Below are 20706 nucleotides of genomic sequence, written 5' to 3' on the forward strand. Positions count from 1 at the left end.
AAGCTAATTGTACTAAACTTAAATTATAAACACACGTGCTATTTAAATAAAATAATTTTTAAATATTGATAATAGTAGTAGTATTAGTATTCTTGTATGTACTGCTACCGGCCGTTTCAAATGTCAATTGCTGTTTACTTCACAAGTCTCAAAATTTGACATAGCTATTACCCATGGCATCAATGTGGCTTTTTTAATTTCTTGATTAATTTTAATACAATTCATTAGTTATATATGAAGTACTTACAAATATTAAAAAAACAAATTTCGGTCAGTGTTCTAAATACTCCTTTCACTATTTACTTGTACATACCATTTATAATAAATAAGTAACCTTTATGATTATTAGACAATTATGAAAATGGAAGCAGCAGCAACAGTGAATCTTGAAAAAAAATCTATAAAAGAAGGCCAAGCTGAAATCCGTTTGACTACTGAAAAAGTTTTCTACAACCCCGTACAAGAATTTAACAGAGATTTAAGTATAGCTGTGTTGAGTGTGTTCACACAAGATTTTAAAGAGGAAAAGATTGCTAAAAGAAAGAAAAATGTGAAGAATTTGAGTGAAAATATAGTTGAAGATGCTGTGGGAACTGGAGGTAATATTGAGGTCTGTTTTGTACTGTGCATTACTTTTTAAATGTCTATATATATTTTCATTTTTTTATTTTAAATTATATTATTATAAAACTAAGAAGCACTTTTAACAGTGAAATATATTTATATAGTTTATGCATATGATTGGGAAAAACTAAAGATATAAAACTAAAACATTTGAGGGTCAGGTGCTTCTTTGGAACTGATCAACTCTGTTGTTGCTTCTGCACTTGATATAGTCTATACTACACAAACATATTAATCATTAATTTAAACCCTATCACAACATGCTTTAGCCACCTTTTGACATATTTAAAAAAAACATTGTATTACAGGTTCCAGTTACTATCCTAGAGGCTTTATCTGCAACTGGATTGAGAAGTATCAGATATGCAAAAGAAATACCGAATATAACTAAAATTCTAGCCAATGACCTATCAGAGCAAGCTGTTGAAACAATAAAAGCTAATATTGTACACAATGGTGTGGAATCTTTGATTGACACTAGCCATGATGATGCTTGGTAAGTCTTTATTTAATTATTTATAATATTTGTCACTATTTAATAAAAACAGATTTATTTCCTTAAAAAAACTGTAATTAATCTTGTACTATTTGTAAAAAGTTTTTATTTTAATATTGATTTAAAAAAATAAACTACATCACCATATTACAATTTCTTGTTTAAAAGGAGGTGGATCATAAATTTCATATATTATATTTTAGCATGCTCATGTACAAACACAAGCATCCAGCAAAAAGGTTTGCAGCCATTGATTTAGATCCATATGGCTGTCCATCTATATTCCTTGACTCTGCTGTCCAAAGTGTTCAAGATGGAGGTCTCTTACTTGTGACAGCAACTGACATGGCAGTTTTGGCGGGAAACTCACCAGAAACATGTTATAGCAAATATGGTGCTATTAGTCTTAAAACCAAATGTTGTCATGAAATGGTATGAATAAAAGCACTAATCGTATATATTTTTTGATTTAAAATGTTTAAAACTACTTATAAACAATGATAAAAAAGTATAAATAGCCTATAGTAAGTCTGATCAGTTACCACTATAAAAATAAAATTGAAATAAAATAATGATACTGATAAAATTGTATGAAATGCTACTAGATGAAAGAGACATAGTCTATTATTATGGTAATGGAACTACATGCACAAGGGACATAACATTTTACTTTCCATTAGATAATTCATTTAAATCAAAATATGATTGAAGTCATATTTTTATATTAAAATAAGGAATGCCATCATTTGAAATATTTTTAACATATTATGTATCTCATTTAAATTTTTTTTTTTTAATATAATTTAATTTTTAGAATTTGCTAGTTAATAATTTTGTTTACTGTTTTAGGCTTTGAGAATACTATTACAATGCATAGAGCAACATGCAAACAGATATGGCCGATATATAGTACCATTATTGAGTATATCTGCTGATTTTTACATAAGAGTATTTGTTAAGATTTACTCTGGTGCTATACACTGCAAGAAAACTACAAGGTAGGTTAAACTAACTACTACTACTTGGTATATTATAAATAAATCTTTAGTACAAGCAATAAAATATAATTTAAATTAGTAATTAGTTTGTGTGAAGATTATAATATAGTCATTTTCATATGAATATAATAACAAGATTTACAATTCCAATATATTTTGACAACCCAACAAAACTCTTCTTCTGTCTTCTCCAGTCCCCTTGCCTCACTGCCTTACCACAGACACACACACACACACACACACACACACACACAACACAACACAACACAACACACTTCATTCTGCATACAACCTCTTTCCTTACCTCTGTACTTTCACTCACCTCTCGCTCACCTTATAATCTCAAAGTTCACTTTTCTTTAATTTTGTTAATCAGTTTGTAACAATATAAAAATCTAAATTAATTTTTTTAATAACATTGTGCTGGTCCAAAACACTTGCCATTCTTCTTAGTTTCACACTTAAAAGAGAGATGGACTGTTATAATGTAGTAATATGGAATTATAGATCTTTATGTTTTATTTTCAGTAAATTGTCTATGGTATACCACTGTGTGGGCTGTGACAATACAGTACTTCAACCCCTTGGGGGATTTAAGCCTAATCCAACTGAGAAGAATCCTGATCAAATGAAGGCTTTCCTCCCTCCAGCACCACCTGTCGGCGAACATTGTGAGCACTGTAACCAACGGCATCATGTAAGGAATTATTTCTTTGTCTGGTTGTGAGGAATTTTAGAATTGATTCTTTTTTTTTTAAAATAGCTGCAAATTTAAAGAAACTCGTAACATCAAAATCGATTCAATTCAATATTAATAATAATTAAAGTATGGTTAGGACAAGTCGTCATTAATTTTATTCTTTTTTTAAATCCATTACAAGTTTTATTATAACTTGTCACTTACTATTAATAATACACATGACTTGGCCATGAAATTTTACAACGTTCTTATAAAGTAAACTAAGCATTACAATAGGCTATTTGACTGGTTTTTAAAATCTATTTTATATTATTTAGTAGAGGTTAAATTAACCCATTAAAATGATTTGTTTTTTTTATTTCTAGTACTTATTTGCCAAAAAATATCATTTTATAAATTCCATATTTAAATAACGCGCGAAAACGCTACTTGGACAATATAGCGCTGCAATGGTGTCAGTGACGTTACTTTGCTGTATTTTTATCCGTGCATATAGTAGAAAAGAAAGGTTTACAAGAATGTGACTTCATCATAAGCCAGGCCAATCAGGAGCGTTTTGTGTCACGTGACAAACGTTTGAAAAAATGCATTTTTATTTATTGATTTTTGAATAAATTAAGTATTATTTTCAAGTTTCGTTAGTAAATAACCATTTTTAAACTTCTTCTTCTTATTTTTCGCATTGTCAAATAGCCTATTTATTTCAGTTAGGTGGTCCTATATGGTCGGCGCCTATTCACGACGAGCTCTTTGTCACCCGAGTGTTGAGTCACGTGGAAGAAAACCCTCAGCTATTCGGTACGGCCAAGCGTATACAGGGAATACTCTCAATGGTCAGAGAGGAACTAGTGGATGTTCCACTTTACTACACACTTGATAAGTTATTTGGGAGAGTGCATTTGGAAACTATGCCAATGTTGGTTATGAGGTATGATTTTTTTTTTTTTATTGTAATATTTTTTTAGGAATAGATTATAACAAAATTGATATATTAACAGTTTTCTATTCACTCGTTTGTTTATAAGATTATCATTAAAAATAAAAATAATGATAGAGTTGTTTAAGAAATTAAGTAACTTCTTAGGGGTACAGCCAAGGGTAGCGCACTAAAAATTATATTTGATAATAGTTAGTCAAAAGTGTTAGAATTATTATATTCTAACAAACCCTATGATTAATTAAATTAAAAAAATACATCACGAATGAGTAACCTATACTTCTCAGTTCTTTATTTATTTATAATTGAACACAATTTCCATCACTACATAACTTTAATCAGCCATAAAAATATTTCAATACATAAAGGGTTAATTAGTATGTATGTATGTAAAAACAGTAAATACCACGACCGATACAAACAGACTAGACCTTAATCGACCGACAGTCAACCGAACATTAAACCGTTACTTTTTTTTTTATGTGTTTTGTATTGCTGTTGGCCCTACTGGCCTTCACAGCGTCACCGGTCTTTCGGGCGAGAACTAATGTCCCCTGCCCTGAGGTTGAGCGCGGGGCTCGAGATTAAATCTAAATTAAAACTAAAGTTCGTCCTGAGGGTGTCTCCTATGAGATCGCACCTCGGCTCAGAACGAAATCGGTGGGGACCAAACCGTTACTAAGCGTTCTGCCGTATTTATGTGATTCCGCTCGGTCCTGTTTGAGAAGAGGGAAGTTCTTGTAAGAATATGTTATAAAACATTTTGTGTTCTCGTAGGTCGGCTCTGCTGAATGCGGGTCACCGCGTGTCGTACTCGCACGCGGCGCGGCTGTCCGTGAAGACGAGCGCGCCCGCGCGTCTCGTGTGGGACGTCGTGCGCCACTGGCGCCGTCTGCGCGCTGACGTCACGCCCAAGTGAGCACGCACTGCGTACTTCAATACACTTAGGCCATCATCCTGCGTCGGTCATTTTACATGGCGAAGACAAAACGATACTTTAATTAATGTTTATGTATTGTTGTTATTAAAGGACCGAGATGGTTAGAACGCGTGCATCTTAACCGATGATTGTGGTCAAACCCAGGCACCGGGTTTCATTTGCTTAATTTGTGTTCATAATTCATCTCGTGCTCGACGGTGAAGGAAAACATCGTGAGGAAACCTGCATGTGTCTAATTTCATAGAAGTGCTGCGACATGTGTATTCCACCAGCACACATTGGAACAGTGTGGTGAAATATGTTCCAAACCTTCTCTTCAAAGGTTGTTGTTGTTTTGTTTTATGTGTTTAATTATGTTAATGTTTAATTTTGCACAGAGCAAATCTTAACCTCAAATCATTTTTTTTCAATTTAGTAGCTAAATAATAATTTGTAGTAGCTGAATCCAGTATTCAGCTACTACAAATTATAATTTACAGTATTAAAAATGATTAATAGTATAATATACTGTTGAAAATTACGTCCAAGTTAAAAATGTTCCAGGATAGAAGCAGACCCGGTGGCTAAATATATCCTGAGTCAGGAGGTAACCAGCGCGGTGGACCTTAGCGAGCGTCCGGACGCCAACCCCACCAGTCGGCGTCACGGGCGGCTGCGGTTCCAGTACAACCCCGCGCCGCACTGGGGGCCCGGCGCCCGCGCTGCCGTCAAGTGAGCACATACCATGGATTTACAGCTTGTATATCAAATAAGTACCTATATGTCTCATAAGGATAATCAATGCGGTATGCATGTAACGGAATGTAAAATGTGGAATTTATTTTAGTGCATTGTTTCAGTACTGTGATAATAATATAACGAATATTCATAGGACATTAATATTTCCTTATGATCCGTGGGAGCAAGCAATAGCACTTTATGATCTAGCGAGATTGATTACCTTTGATTCGCTTCGCTTGAAATAGCAGTTTAGAAAAGTCTTTTATAGTATGTAATAATTCATCGGAATAATTTCAGTGTTGGCGAAGGGAAAATGTCAAAAGCTATCCGTAATCAAAATAAAAAAAGCAAGGAGAAGCGAAATGAAAAACGAAATCATTCACCCGAGGACGAGGAATCGCGGAAGAAGTGTAACACCGAGACCGTCGACACAGCTGTGTAAATAAAATAAATATTAACATGTTGTTTGGCTTAGTGTTAAGCTTGGTTTATAATCATCTGAAAGTTATATTAAAAAATATAAATCAGAATTATTGTTTTTCTTCGTCGTATACCTAAAAATAATCTATACTTTTACAACCCTATCATATATCATATATCAGGGGACTTTCTATTATGAAAAATATATAATAATAACACAATTGTACTGATTTTGAGCCATAAAAGCACTTTATTCTTTTATAATATTGAAATAAAAAGTTGTAATTTTTAGTCTGTATTTTGCTTATATAGGCTAAAAACTTTTAATATCATCTAAAATTAAAAAAACAAAAATCTGGTGCTTAAACGCTAGTCGTGCATAGACTCCATTTTCTAATTTTTCCAAAAAACAAAATACTTAAAGCTAACGTTTACATTGAATGAGTGTCGTGGCACAACACAATTGTTGTTTTAACATTATTCGTCACCAAAATGGCTGACAGCATTTTTTGAAAAACAAAAAATGTTTTAAATTTAATTTTATAGCAAGAATACGTTGTTATTTTTGGCCCCCTGTCAGCCACGGGCATGCGCCTCATCAATGAAGAGAAAGAAGCGATACGAGTCCCTGGATTGACACAGTATACTGTCGTATTAAAGGTATTTTTATAAAAAACATATTTCTTAAAGTGTTCTCGTATGATTTTTTGCTAGATATATTGTACGGTTTTCTTGGTTGACACCGACAATAATTGTAATTAGGTACATTTACAATCGTAAATCGACGTTTAAAAACCAATATCTTTCATTTCAATTTACTTAGGAGAACTCTAACAAATATTTTGAATACGCAATTATTTTTATTAAGTACTTTTAAGTTCAAATTAATATTTTTTTGAAATAGTGTAGGTAGGCGTTTGAAAATTTTTTGTCAAAATTATTGATTATTTTTTTATTTATAGTGAGTCTAATGAGAACTTATTAATTATTCTTAACCTATCCACGATTAAGCGTGCTACTTTTATGAGTTAGGGCCGTTTACATGAAGTTAACGAAGTCAAAGAGAAACGTATAATTAAAAAGAGTAAAACTACCTCGAGAACAATTTCAAAAGAGACTTGTGGAAAGGACAAAAATAGACTTTTGGAAATGCAACTTAACATGATAAAAAATTTGAATAGGGAATAAATCGAAAGACGTAGGCACCGTCTCTCGACTTGATTATTAAGCTGGTCAGTTACAGCCCACAAACTACAAGGTACCACCCACGAAAGAGCTGTAATCGACCTTACTAAAAAAGCTTTGCAAACGAGGTCGTACATCATAAGGTCACACATCATGTTGCAATGCAGCATCGAACGCGCTTAACATTAAAATTGAATTAAAGACCTATCAAAATTGGTAGGCTTGATTGTGAGTTATTTGTCCATTTATCGCGCACATATGTACTTAAAGGAAATTTAAGACTTATATGGTTTTCATATAGATATAATTATAAGAACTACAGTAAAAATACAGAAGAATTGAAAATCGATTTTGGTCCAACAATGAAGACAATTTAAATGAAAAAAAAAAGTATTATAAAATTGGACCATTGGATATGCTATGAAAATAAACTTTAGAGAAAATGTGTTTTTATAGCAAAAAATATATAACTAAGGTCAGGATGAATCTCTTCTCGACTAACTTACTGACTGGCTAACAGTCAGCGCATATCTTAAATCACTGGAATTAGAGGCATTATTTATCTTTAAAATACTTAATATTCTTTTGCAACGTATTAAACAAAAGTGTATTTGTTCAACAATTTTTATATTGTTAATCATAATTACCAAGTTTTTATACATAATTTACACACATTCTCTATGTACAAATAGATCTTAAGAATCCATATTCAATTTTAAACCCTTTTGCACTCATAGATTTTTCATTTTATTAAATAGATAATCTTAGAAAATATCTAACCCGTGATATATAATTATTACGATATCTGGATACTATAACATATTTTAAATCAGCACAGCTGCATATGACGTAATTGTCAAATGTCATTTCAGAGTTCAGTCATTATCGTGAGGAGACAGAAACTGTATAATCAAAATAATACGCAAAAGGAGACATAATTTTATATAGCTGTATATTGGTAGGCGTTATCGAATGCATTTATATCCACTCGAAGTTTTCGCACGTGCTGAGGTGTTTATCGTGTAATTTGTAGTATGTTTATTGTGTTGTGAACTCGACCCCTGTAATCGATATTTGATTAATACTTTTTTATATATAATTGTCGTTTCCTGTTACGATAAAAATGAATCTCCAGACAATATTGATTTTTGTTGGCCTTTCCTACGCATATGGACAAGACAGGAAGGTAAGTGTTTGTAAATAATGTGTGTGTTGTCAATTTCTTTGTTATGTCGAAAGAGTGTCATTTTTTTGTTTATGTAGATTTTGTTAGAGCAATATATTTTTGTATAATAAAATCTTTTAGTTATACTTCAGTTTTAAAACAAAGATTTTAATTAAATTCATGTGATGGTATTAATTAAGTAAACTAGGATAACCAACATGATAAACAGTTGGCATACTTACATGTAACCCTGACACTCGAAAGAAGAAAGAACTATTTGAAATATATTACAATACAGTCATGTAAATTATACCTAATAAAAAAATCTAAAATATTATGATGATACTTAAATATTAATGCAAATACAGTAAAAAGAAAAACTGTTAATGTGTCAATATTCATCTCAAATAATTAATTATTATATATTATTCCAAATTTGTATTTAAATTATTCATTATTCTAATCGTGTTTCAGATAACAGCTAAACTAAATCCAGGATGCGACATCTGCTCATCAAACACTACACTATTATATGTGAAATGCGACGGTGCCTCAGATACAATACATCAAATATGGGACTTTACGAGACACTTGCCCACTGTGATTTTTGCTGTAACAAGTTTGAATTCAACTCTAAATGTGACATGGACAGACAAAGTGCCAAAGAGCATTGCATTGTCTGAAGAACCTAGCTATAGTTTTGCTACAGCCATTGACAAGGTAAGCATTACAATGTTGAAAACTAGTCATATATTAGGTATGATAAATCTGTTAATTTGTGTGTTTGGACATTTGATACTCAATCATGCTACTAATTTTATTATGTTCATTCATTGTATATTTTATTTTATCAATATAAATTTAAATAATATAATTTAAATAAATTTAAATTGTTTGCAAACATAATAAAGATATCAATTGTACTTGAAGATAACCATAAATGCTGCCTAGAAAATTTATCCTATTGAATAGAAATATTTTGCTAACCTCACAAATACTTAGGTGTTTATTAGGTATTGTGCAAACTTATATGGGTAGGGAAGACAATAGTAAATATTGCATAAGATTTATGGCTGCAATCTACTACTAATGGAATAATGGGTCACAATTTTCTATTTCCAGTGTGTTAACCACAGTTTGTTGAGAGTGTGAATATTGTTTCTTACACTGATAATTACCGTTGGGTGACCCATTAACAGCCTGTGTGCCCTTCTTTATTAAATAAAACAAAGCTATAAAATAAAAAGCACTTTATTACCATCATATGTTTCTTTTTTATGGTTATACTTAAACAGATCACCATCAAATGTTGTAATATTCAGTAACATATGGAACATCACAATATATTATAGTGTCCATTGCCCAAATCACCTAGTAATGAAAATAGCCACAATTTCAACTGTGGTAACCTGGGTTTTAGTCACCCTCCCTCCTAGCACAAACCTTATAGAATACTAGTAATTCAAATGGAGTGTTACTGATATATTTTATAAAAAATATGTAAATCTAATTACAACTAACAATTCAAAATAATAATAATTTTGTCTAAATCATGATTTAAAATCAGGAAATTATGTATTGCTTATCCATATAAAACAATGATTCACTGATCTGGCCTACATTATTAGTCATTTGTTAATTTATCTACATACAAATGTGTATATTATACCTATGTATATAATAAATTGCAACATTACAGACTGTCTGTAAATTAAATGCTTATTCAATTATTCATTCTAAGGTTCATTTTTACTGATAAAAAATACTTACAATAAGAAAATTAAGCCTTTTTGCATAAAAACACAAACAAATAGGTTCGTTTTTTGGTGTTGACAGAATCATTTTTATGTATAATTTTTGTATTGTTATCACTTTTGAGTTCACATGTCTTGTTTGTTAACTATTTAAATTATTTATATAATCATATTTATACAGATTTTTATCTATAATCAGTTTTTTGCACAACAAATTAATGTGTTGCTGAATGTTTTACAAAACAAGGAGTTTTTCGTAGATCAGTAGCATAATGTAAAATCAATATCGGAAATCTTATAAAGGTTTTTGATATATATTTTTTTATTAGAAAGTTTTATAAAAGAACAAATGAAAGGTGCAACAAAAGGTGCAAACTAAAAATAAAAGACTATTCTGATTTCATTTCTTGTGTATGAAAACACCAAAGTTCTCTCTCATAATCCAACGTAATGAGAAGTTGGACCACATTCAGGGATTACAAACGAAGTTGTCGGCACAAGCTTTTATTTGTAACAATTGCATGACGAACGCTTAATCAAACCAGAGTTAGCCATATGGGGAATGATTTAAGCGATTGTAGGCGCTACCTCATTGTTTTAAAAAATAGTTTTAAATGAATACATTTAATATTTGAACTACATTGATAAAAACGTATGTGTGTATCGAATAGTGCATTCCATTGGCACAATTACATATATTATAAATGTGTTCTTATATTATATGATATTTCTAATCCGTATTATGTGTTATATATTTGACAGCCAGAACGAGCGAGTAAAACCTTTTTTTTTAATTTAGTAATCTATTAAGCCATAGATATCGTTTAAGTTAAGCTGATTTTTTTTTTCTAGCTTTACGAATATGATGACTTGGATGACAACGGTCACATCGACCCAAAGTTTCCCCAGAAGGCATACAAACTTGACAGGGTTCGTTGGCACTTAAATGAGAGCATATTATCAGATAAGGAGGCGATGATTCATGTCTATGGTATATTGAATGAAGAGAGACGAGGACGACCTGAAATTATTAACATAAAGGTAAGTACAACGAAGTAATGATTAGAAACTGCATTAGTTTTGAATCTGTTAAAGATACTATTGTATTGTCAGTTTAATTAGTTGGTTTACAGTTTTAAAATACAGTTCCGATATAAAATATGTAAAAATAAACAAAGCTTAGTTTTACAATTCCATATAATTATATAATATCTCTTCTAAATTACGCAGTACAAATAGTTCTTTGCAAATCTTTTCAATACATCCACTTTTGATATTTCGAAAACAATTTCACCAGCGGTGTTTCTTAAAGGCATTTTTTTTACGATAGAATATTTAACATTGCAATTAACGATATAGCTTATACTTAGGTTCCTACCTTTACTAATATTATAAATACGAAACTTAGGTTGAATTTGGTATGGAAGCAGTTGGAGTCCAGGGGAAGGACACAGGTTACGTTTTTTAATTCAGCTCTAGAGAGAATAAATTAGGGGGTTAGTTCATAATTTTTTCGGAAAAACTGCGGCTTCAGTTAGTATGATAAAGGTGTCCCAAAATTAACGCAAGATTTGAATTTGCCGCCATTTGTGCGGTGAAGTGTTGGCAACCCTGAAAAAAGAAGCAATTTGACAGCTAACAGTATAGGGTTATTAAAAATGGAGCGTTACACGATAGAACAACGTGTCTTCATTATTAAAGAATATTTCAAGAATAGTGAAAGCTTGGCGGCTGCAGTTCGAAAATTTCATACAAAATATGGTCGGAATAGTGTTTTAACTTCGTCAACTGTGAAGAGATTAATTGAAAAATTCATGAAGACTGGATCCGTTGGTGACGCCAAACACACTGGTCCAAAAACAAGCCGTTCAAATGTGAATGTCGAAGCAGTGCGTGAGAGTGTTGCTGGCAATCCAGGAACCTCAACCTTCTTGAAATTTGCAATTCTTGTCCACGACGTCGAATGCAAATTTCAAGAACCTCTCTACAGCGTATACTGCATTGTATTTTTCGAGCAAAATCATCCTAAGCGATGAAGCACATTTTAATCTTGATGGCTTTGTCAATCGCAAAATTGCCGCATTTGGGGTTCGGAGAACCCACATGTGATTGTCGAAAAACAAATGCATCATCAACGCGTGACTGTATGGTGTGGATTTTGGGCTGGAGGCATAATTAAGGCCATATTTTTTTGAAAATGATGCTGGTCAAGCAGTGACTGTTACTGGTGCTCGATATTGCGACATGATTACACAGTTCTTTCTGCCAAAATTGGATGATATTGATGTGTCCAATATGTGGTTTCAACAAGACGGTGCCACATTTCATACAGCCCTTGAAAAAATTCAATTACTGCATGCGACATTTCCAGGTCGTGTACTATCTCGTTTCGGTGATCAAAATTGGCCTCCTAGATCGTGTGATTTAACACCATTAGACTTCTTTTTATGGGGTTATTTGAAATTACAAGTCTATGTCAACAAGCCCACAGCCACCCGTGCATTAAAGGAGGAGATTCAACGCTGCATCAACGAAATTCAGCCACATTGATGCAGAATGGTCATGGAAAATTTCAACAAAAGAGTGCGCATGTGCATGCAAAGCCGTGGAGGCCATTTGTTCGATGTGTTATTCCATACATAACCCTATCCTATGTCCTTTACGAGTCAATAAAAATATAACTATCTAAAAACGGCGTTTTCTATTTAATTCATATCTTGCGTTAATTTTGGGACACCCTATAAATATATACACCGGTTATTTTAGCGAATAATTTTTAGGATTGGATACACGCCGTCAGTCACAGTATTGATAATATTGTATTTGATTGGTTTCACTTGAACACGTTTCTGTTAAACTGGGAACTGGTATTTCCAAAAAATGATAACCGTCCATAAATAACGCCAGTTATATGGAAATATTTCGTTATAATGGAGTTGTGTGAAAGGTCAGATTTATCTTAATATTTCTGGGAAGCCTTGTCCTAGTAGTATAGTACCTACAAGCCCGTTATCATTTATTAAACGAATTGTAGAAAATATGAAATAAACGTCTGATGGCACGTTTACTGCAGGAATATTTTTTAATAGGGTCCTACGACACTGTTAATTTCAGTATAGATTTTTGTTTTTTTTTTAGTCTTTAGTAAAATTTTAAAATGTTTGTTATATCATAGCCTAAATACACAGTTTAATTTGATGACGTTTGGTATGAAAGCAACTAAGAAAATAATTATATGTACTTTTTTACGACAAACACCTGAAAATTGCTCCTAAAACTTTAACGATGCCGGGTGATAACTAGTATCTGACGAAATAAATAAACATGATTTTTTTTCAAATCTAATAAGTTAATACTATTATATAGGTATAATACATATAATTATTACTTTTGCTAATACAAATAAAATGTGCAAACGGAAGCGAATCAAAGCTAAGAGTTTGCGTAATTGTGAAAGTTTAGTTAGTAACGAACATTAATTACTTAGTTTACTTAGTTTTTTACGATTTTAAAATTACTGTTATAAATAGAAGTTAACAAATATATATTATTATTATTTAAAGGATTTATTAAATTATTATCTTTTAAAATATTTATTAATTTATTGCTCTTCAATGATTACGCAACGAAAAATACGTGACATACCTATTATCAATGATGTTCTAGTAAACAGATATGTCATTAACGCGCAAAAAGTGAAGACTAGAAAACGTCCTAATTGGAACGTTTGCCTTTAGTCGTTTTCATCCTAATTATGCCAGTAATACGTTATAATACATCATAATTATGTAGTAATACGTTTTGCGTAATTAAAACATCTAGCTATCCCTTTTACTCATTGTTTTTATCAAGCTATCCTTTTTACTTGTAACGAAATGTAAAATAAACAAAAATAAACGGTCCCCGGCGCGGCACACTTTTTCTGTTGTTTAGTATGGGTATAACATATCTGTTTATTAGAATATCATTGCCTATTATGTTAAGAATAAATCGTCGTGTTTCTATGTATTAGAATTTCTATTAGGTGTAGCCTTACGCTAAAACAGCGATATATTTTGTCTACCTATAGCAGACTAGTTGAAAGTCGACATAACAGGCTATTTGACTGGTTTTTAAAATCCATTTTATATTATTTAGTAGAAGTTAAGGCACCCAGTAAAAGTTGTGTTTTTTATTTGTATTACATATTTGCCGAAAAATATCGTATTAAAAATTCCATATATATCGTAGAAATAGTAGTATAGTAGAAAAATATATAGAATGTCAAAGCTGAGAACGCATCGAAAAGAAGTGATCAACTGTTGACCACTGAATACGCACACTAATAAAATAGACACTTACATTGTAAAATTGACACGTTTGTTTTTTTTTATTTTGTAGTACGTCGCTTTAGGCTATATATTTATTTATTTAATCGAAGAACATACAGTCGTTGATAAACAAAATAACAAATACTTAATAACTATTAGGCCAATAACAGTTCTCAAATATAACATTAAAGAGACTGAGGATAGGAAAAAAATCCAAAAATGAAAACAATCCAATAATAAATATAAAACTTAGTATCAGTAAATAAATCCAAATATAAAACTTAGTATCAGTAAAAAAACGCCAACGAGACCATATTTTAAAAAAATTAAAAAAGAAAAACTATTTAAAAATATCTATGAAGCATTAAATTTATTAAAATATAATTAATTAAAAAAGCGTAAACGATGAAAATCATTCACATTTTTTCCCAGTTTATATTTTATTATAATAAGTCAACCAAACCATACTTAAAAAACAGTCTATAATAGAATAAAATTATACGTTTGTTGAGTTACAGTATCAACAATGTAATTAGAGGTCTGGAGGATTAGTGCAAAGCAAGCCCTACAAGTGCAACTGAGTTTTAAACTGATTTACTGGTTCCGCCTATCCAATTTAAAAAACTAAGCCTTATACAGTTACTCCTTGTGTCGAAAAAAAAAAAAAATTGTTACACATATTTATTGAGTTGACAATTACAAGCTTTATTTTGAGATATGTACTATATTTACCCTGTACTCGTCGAGAGGACTTTACTTAAAATTATATATCAAAAAATTAATACGTTTTATTGTTACTAAGGCTAAAATAAATATTAAAATAAGAATTCTATTTAAGGAGAGCAAATGAAAAGTTGTTAAGCTATTTTTGCACTTGGCCTGATTTTTTTTCGTCTAAAATATTTTTGAAGACGAGAAATTTACATTCATAACGTTACGTAATTTATTCGTGCAACTTATTTTAGTTGTGATTTACATTATAATAATAATTTATGTTAAAATTGAAAAGCGTAGATATTATACAACCGAGCAATAAGTATCTACATTCAGTACGACGCTTGAGACTTATCTGAAGACCAAGTATTGTCGCCCCCATAGATTCAAAATTGAGTGATAATAGATCTTTTTTATGGTATAGTCTAGTCTACAGATCTTTTGTATGGTGGACGAGCATATACTAGATTTTTCCATCGCCCACAGCCAATGGCGCTGTAAGAAATATTAACTATTTCTTACATCGCCAATGTACCAGCAACCAAGGAAACTAAAATATTCAGTTCCTTGTGCCCATAGTTACACCGGCTTACTCACCCTTCAAACCCGAATAGAACAACACTCTATATATATGATGAATTTAATAATGTCTGATGAGTGAGCGGATAAAATATTTTCAATATCTATTAGCTTTTATGAAACATGTATGAAAATCCATGTTAGTAAGCTTCCTTTCATCTTAGGTATCTATACGCTATGAGCTGAGATGGCCCAGTGGTTGAGCTGAGATGGCCCAGTGGTTAGAACGCGTGCGTCTTAACCGATGATTGCGGGTTCAAACCCAGGCAAGCACCGCTGATTCATGTGCTTAATTTGTCTTTATAATTCATCTCGTGCTCAGCGGTGAAGGAAAACATCGTAAGGAAACCTGCATGTGACAAATTTCATAGAAATTCTGCCACATGTATATTCCACCAACCCGCATTGGAACAGCGTGGTGGAATATGTTCCAAAAACCTTCTCCTCTAAGGGAGAGGAGGCCTTTAGCCCAGCAGTGGGAATTTACAGGCTGTTGTTAAATATATATGAAGTAATAGTCACCTGAAATCCATCATTATAATCATACTATTCGTTTCGTTCCTTCAGTTCTTCAAATGTTAAACTTTGTCCTTTGTATTAGAAGTCCCAATACAGTTACGAATCTCATATCTCCCAGCTGGATCTGATTCCATTCAAAGACTACGCAGCGGACCTCCCGCATTTGATCCACACGGCTAACTCGACGCTCGTCGACGTGAGCCTCGTGAACCTGACCACGAGTCGAGAGTACAACGCGTCGCGCTACGCGTTACACTTGCTTCTGGTCAGCACCGACCCGGTGATTGAGACCATGCACTACACGATGCGGAAGAGCTTGGACGATGAACACACGCCGGGAGTTTTTGAGGTGAGACCAATGATATTCTAATAAACAGATATGTTATATCCATACTACACAACAGAAAAAAAGTGTGCCGCGCCGGGGATTTTATTATTTATTCTACATTTCGTTACAAGTAAAAAGCTTGATAAAAACAATAAGTAAAAGGGATAACTAGATGTTTTAATTACGCAAAACCTATTACTACATAATCATGATGTATTATAACGGATTACTACGTAAAACGACTAAAGGCAAACGTCCCAATTAGGACGTTTTCTAGTCTTCACTTTTTGTGCGTTAATGACATATCTGTTTACTAGAACATCATTGGGTGAGACTTTATATTTGATGATTTACCTTTATTCAGATAATATTGATTTTCCATTTTTCTTTTAAGGCTGATGTCAGTATCAATGTGTTAATCTTCGACCATAGACGTTTGTACTGTACAAACACTTCAACTATTCAATTAAGATGTTATGTCCCGTTTGTTGACATGGAATTGTTGAAATAATAATAATAAATCATTTATTTCAGACTATATATCCATTTTTGTTAGTAACAAATATCTTATCTTAGAGTTAATATAATAGATAATACTAAAGAGAACAAAAACAAAAATAAAAGAAATGTTAACAATCACTGCTGCGCCATTCCTGAAATGAGACTGCCTTTTTAATTTAAATTTTCTTTATTTTGAATATAGAACTTTTTTCAAATTATCATGCATTACATTTGAATGAAACTTATCAAATAGCATGTTTCTTGGTTCCTTTTTCCGAACCGGTGGTAGTGTTTATTTGACAATCAATAAGTAAGTGTAATGCTTCTATATTGAATAAAGGAATTTGAGTTTGAGTTTGGATGTAAATTAATGTCTCGTCCGTGCCAATGGAGTTACCGCAGCATATGTATGTGTTAACATTGTGTCGTGTCAGATCATAGAGATCAAGAGCCCGTCGCTGTTCGAGGCGGGCGAGGGCGGGTACTTGCAGTTCCGGCCCGTGGCCTACTCGGAGGACGCCCGCGGAGTCGCCAGCTCCACTGTCGCGCGCGTTTCCGCCTTCACTCGGTACGCACCACACCACATACCCTTTACTTTGATAATTAACTCGTTTTGTTTTTATTATTGCCATTATTAATAATTTTCTGTCATTTGAAGATCATAAATAAATACATAATAGGCTATTTGACTGGTTTTTAAAATTCATTATATATTATTTAGTAGAGATTAAGGGACCCAGTAAAAGTTGATTTTTTTTAATTTCTAGTACATATTTGCCGAAAAATATCATATTAAAAATTCCATATTTAAATAACGTGCAAAAACGATACTTGGACAATATGGCGCTGCAATGGGGTCGGTGACGTCACTTTGCTGTATTTTAATCTGTAGTACATATAGTAGATAAGCAAGGTTTACAAGAAAGTGACTTCATCATAAGCCCGGCCAATCAGGCGCGTTTTGTGTCACGTGACAAACGTTTGAAAAAATGCATTTTTATTTATTGATTTTTGAATAAATTAAGTATTTTTTTCAAGTTTCGTTAGTAAATAACCATTTTAAACTCATAATATACACTGATTACAATAATTCACAATTAATTTTTCGCATTGTCAAATAGCCTATTGTATCAATCACGAAAAACGTATCAAATTAAGACCAACCGACAAGGATTTGTCCGTAGATTTTTATAGACTATACATTTTTGAATTCCATTGATTCATCCTGGTTTTTTTAGTAACTATTGTTCGTTAGATTATAAAAGATTTTTCTAGGAATGATGTATAATCATATATAATATAATATGAGACAACATCACATACATTACTCTGATCCCAATGTAAGTAGCTGAAGCACTTGTGTTGTGGAAATCAGAAGTAACGACGGTACCACAAACACCCAGACCCAAGACAACATAGAAAACTAATGGTAATCTACATTGACTCGGCCGGGAATCGAAACCGGGACCTCAGAGCGGCGTACCCATGACCGGTGTACACACCACTCGACCACGGAGGTCGTATGTAATGTATGTAATATATATTACAGGACCGATCTCCCGCGTCACAGCACGCTGAAGCTGTTTTACACGGACATCGATCAGGCTTACCTGCTCGTTCAGGACATGTTCGTATCGTTCGGCGAGACGGGCGACGGGTACTACAGGCAACACAACTACACGTCGTGGTGAGTCACGCCACACTAAAACCGACACACGCACACACACCACACACGCACACATCCATGAACTCGCAGCGCACACACAAACGAAACATATACGTACAGTGTATACGCATAAATGCGTTGCGTATGTGTACACATGTAACGAGACGGACTGGAAATGTATGTCTTTTAACTTTGGACTTACAATACTTACATTGGGCTATCAGTAGCTAAAATCTACTATATATCATATCATTCTTAATTAGGGGGGGGAGTTGGTCTACGGATGACGGTAAATGATAGATAGGAGGGGGGGAGTGTTTCGAAATTGACGTCATTCTTATTTATAGTTTATTGTTCACGTACAAAAATATTATTTCTAAAAAGAAATTTCTTCCAGCACACCTATTTCGTCAAACTGATAATGCTAGAAGGGGGGGGGGGGTCATTAAGAAATGACGATAGGATGATTGTATGGGGGGTCTAAAGTCTGAAAAAATCGATGACGTAATTTATGGACGGCCCCATAGCGTATTCCAATCACAAGAGGACAAAAGCCAAATAAACATTTGACTTTGAATTGACGCGACACCATTGGTCGAACCTTGAATAATCTATGGACTATGATTTTCAATATCGATAAAAAAATTGTGGATAAAAGTAGCTAAGTTGAATAGTGTTGTATTAGATATAGATTACTAAACTATAAAAATTATTAGTAGTTCACAATATAGCATGTGAACTACTAACAATTCTTCGTTTTTCTCAACCTAAATCTTTTGTTAATCTCAATTTCTTCTTCGTTTGAAACAGAACATTTTCTATAAAATAAACTAATCTTTGGCCCAATAATGGAATTACCAAAAAAATCACTACTTAAATTATAAAAATTAATTGGCCAAGAATAAAAAAAAAAATTAAATATAAAATAAATTTTCAGGTCATTCACCATCGGTTACGGGGCTCCACCAGTGGAGGGTTTCTCCTTCTTCGTCATCATGATAATATCCATAGGACTTGGGGTGCCGGTTGTCCTAGCGCTCTCAGGAATCACGTACGTGCTTTTAAGGCGGTACAGACACAATAACAGTAGAACGCGATTCACCAACGAGGATTAAAGCTGGACTACACGATCCCACACAGTATGTTAACCCCAATATAGATAAAAATTGTTATAAACCAATTTTGTTTATAAGTGTATATTGTTATTCTCGTGTAGTAATATTTTGATTCGACCTTAGGCTGAGTTGGGTAACATCGTGCCGATGGAATTTTCGAAAAAAAAAAAAAAAAACTCAAGTACACTCATAAAAGCACTTCCGTTAAATTAAAATTAAAGAAATAAAACTAGTTATAACGGATTTGAATCGCGTATATTAATTATTTTTAACGTCCCGACGTTTCGAGCACTTTACAGCGTTCGTGGTCACGATGGTCGATGTTAAAAATAATTCATATACGCGATTCAAATCCTTTATAACTAGTTTTATTTCGATGTGTAATCTCGAAAATTTAAGACAACATTATAAAATTAAAGATTCATTAAAACTACCGATTCGGAAAGTAGATTCTACCGAGAATGAAGAAACTCAATAGTTACTCTTATATGGTGTTCTGTAATGAATAGAAGTAGTTTTATTAGCTTGTAATGCCAAAAAAAAATTAATAATAAAGTGCTCGAATTAGTCGTACATTCAATCGGTACAATCTTACCTTAATGACTATGTATTATTGGCGGCATTTCGCTTGGCTTAGAATATGTACGTTCTAAATATTTATTTGTGACAAATAAATTCATCATCCCTAAGAACTGATTCAATGGAAAAAAAAAACATTTTTCATATTTGGAACTAAAATGCCCAAAACATCAACTAACTAGGCCAAGGGATTTGTTGTCATATAAAGTATGCCGAATAGATCTGTTAGTTGAGATAAATGAATGTATTAATATAAATATTTATTAGAAATTCTACGTGACGAATAAAACACTAATATTGGCCTTGAATAAAACTACGTACAATAAATGACGGATTTAACAAAAGACAATCTTATAAATTTCAGTTAATAATCAGAATGCTTAGTAAATAAAAAAAACATCTTTCATGACAGAAGAAAAAATTATAGGATAATTTATTTGACGTAATCAATCTTGA

At 32.4% G+C, this 20706-nt stretch overlaps 2 protein-coding genes across 4 annotated transcripts; both read left to right on the top strand.

Moving 5' to 3' along the window:
• The first annotated feature begins 121 nt into the window (after positions 1-121).
• On the top strand, positions 122-5925 carry LOC124534571 (probable tRNA (guanine(26)-N(2))-dimethyltransferase). Of its 2 annotated transcripts, XM_047110484.1 has the most exons (10): positions 122-270; positions 350-610; positions 933-1120; positions 1324-1552; positions 1970-2118; positions 2647-2815; positions 3526-3746; positions 4533-4670; positions 5239-5406; positions 5713-5925. In XM_047110484.1, exons 1-10 carry the CDS (start codon positions 235-237, stop codon positions 5855-5857), a joined length of 1704 nt encoding a protein of 567 aa, XP_046966440.1. In that variant the 5' UTR covers positions 122-234; the 3' UTR covers positions 5858-5925. The 2 variants fall into 2 exon arrangements, with proteins under 2 accessions (XP_046966440.1, XP_046966441.1); XM_047110485.1 differs by lacking the exon at positions 122-270 and having other exon boundaries at positions 441-599.
• A 1944-nt stretch (positions 5926-7869) lies between these two features.
• Positions 7870-19829, top strand: LOC124534808 (glycosylated lysosomal membrane protein B-like). Of its 2 annotated transcripts, XM_047110827.1 has the most exons (7): positions 7870-8206; positions 8660-8905; positions 10792-10980; positions 16180-16410; positions 17325-17458; positions 18440-18577; positions 19494-19829. In XM_047110827.1, the coding sequence occupies exons 1-7, from the start codon at positions 8144-8146 to the stop codon at positions 19669-19671; spliced, it is 1179 nt and encodes a 392-aa protein (XP_046966783.1). In that variant the 5' UTR covers positions 7870-8143; the 3' UTR covers positions 19672-19829. The 2 variants fall into 2 exon arrangements, with proteins under 2 accessions (XP_046966783.1, XP_046966784.1); XM_047110828.1 differs by lacking the exon at positions 17325-17458.
• Positions 19830-20706: the final 877 nt, after the last annotated feature.

Source organism: Vanessa cardui, chromosome 13, assembly GCF_905220365.1.
Source record: "Vanessa cardui chromosome 13, ilVanCard2.1, whole genome shotgun sequence".
NCBI classification, from domain to species: Eukaryota; Metazoa; Arthropoda; class Insecta; order Lepidoptera; family Nymphalidae; genus Vanessa; species Vanessa cardui.

Bases quoted from the DNA above. Each gene is read 5' to 3' on its own strand.
- LOC124534571 (XM_047110484.1), top strand. From the start codon at position 235: ATGAAGTACTTACAAATATTAAAAAAACAAATTTCG. The intron at 271-349 runs GTCAGTGTTCTA...TATGATTATTAG, and splicing joins TATTAAAAAAACAAATTTCG to ACAATTATGAAAATGGAAGC. The intron at 1,121-1,323 runs GTAAGTCTTTAT...ATTATATTTTAG, and splicing joins ACTAGCCATGATGATGCTTG to CATGCTCATGTACAAACACA.
- LOC124534808 (XM_047110827.1), top strand. From the start codon at position 8,144: ATGAATCTCCAGACAATATTGATTTTTGTTGGCCTTTCCTACGCATAT. The intron at 8,906-10,791 runs GTAAGCATTACA...TTTTTTTTCTAG, and splicing joins TTGCTACAGCCATTGACAAG to CTTTACGAATATGATGACTT. The intron at 10,981-16,179 runs GTAAGTACAACG...CATATCTCCCAG, and splicing joins CTGAAATTATTAACATAAAG to CTGGATCTGATTCCATTCAA.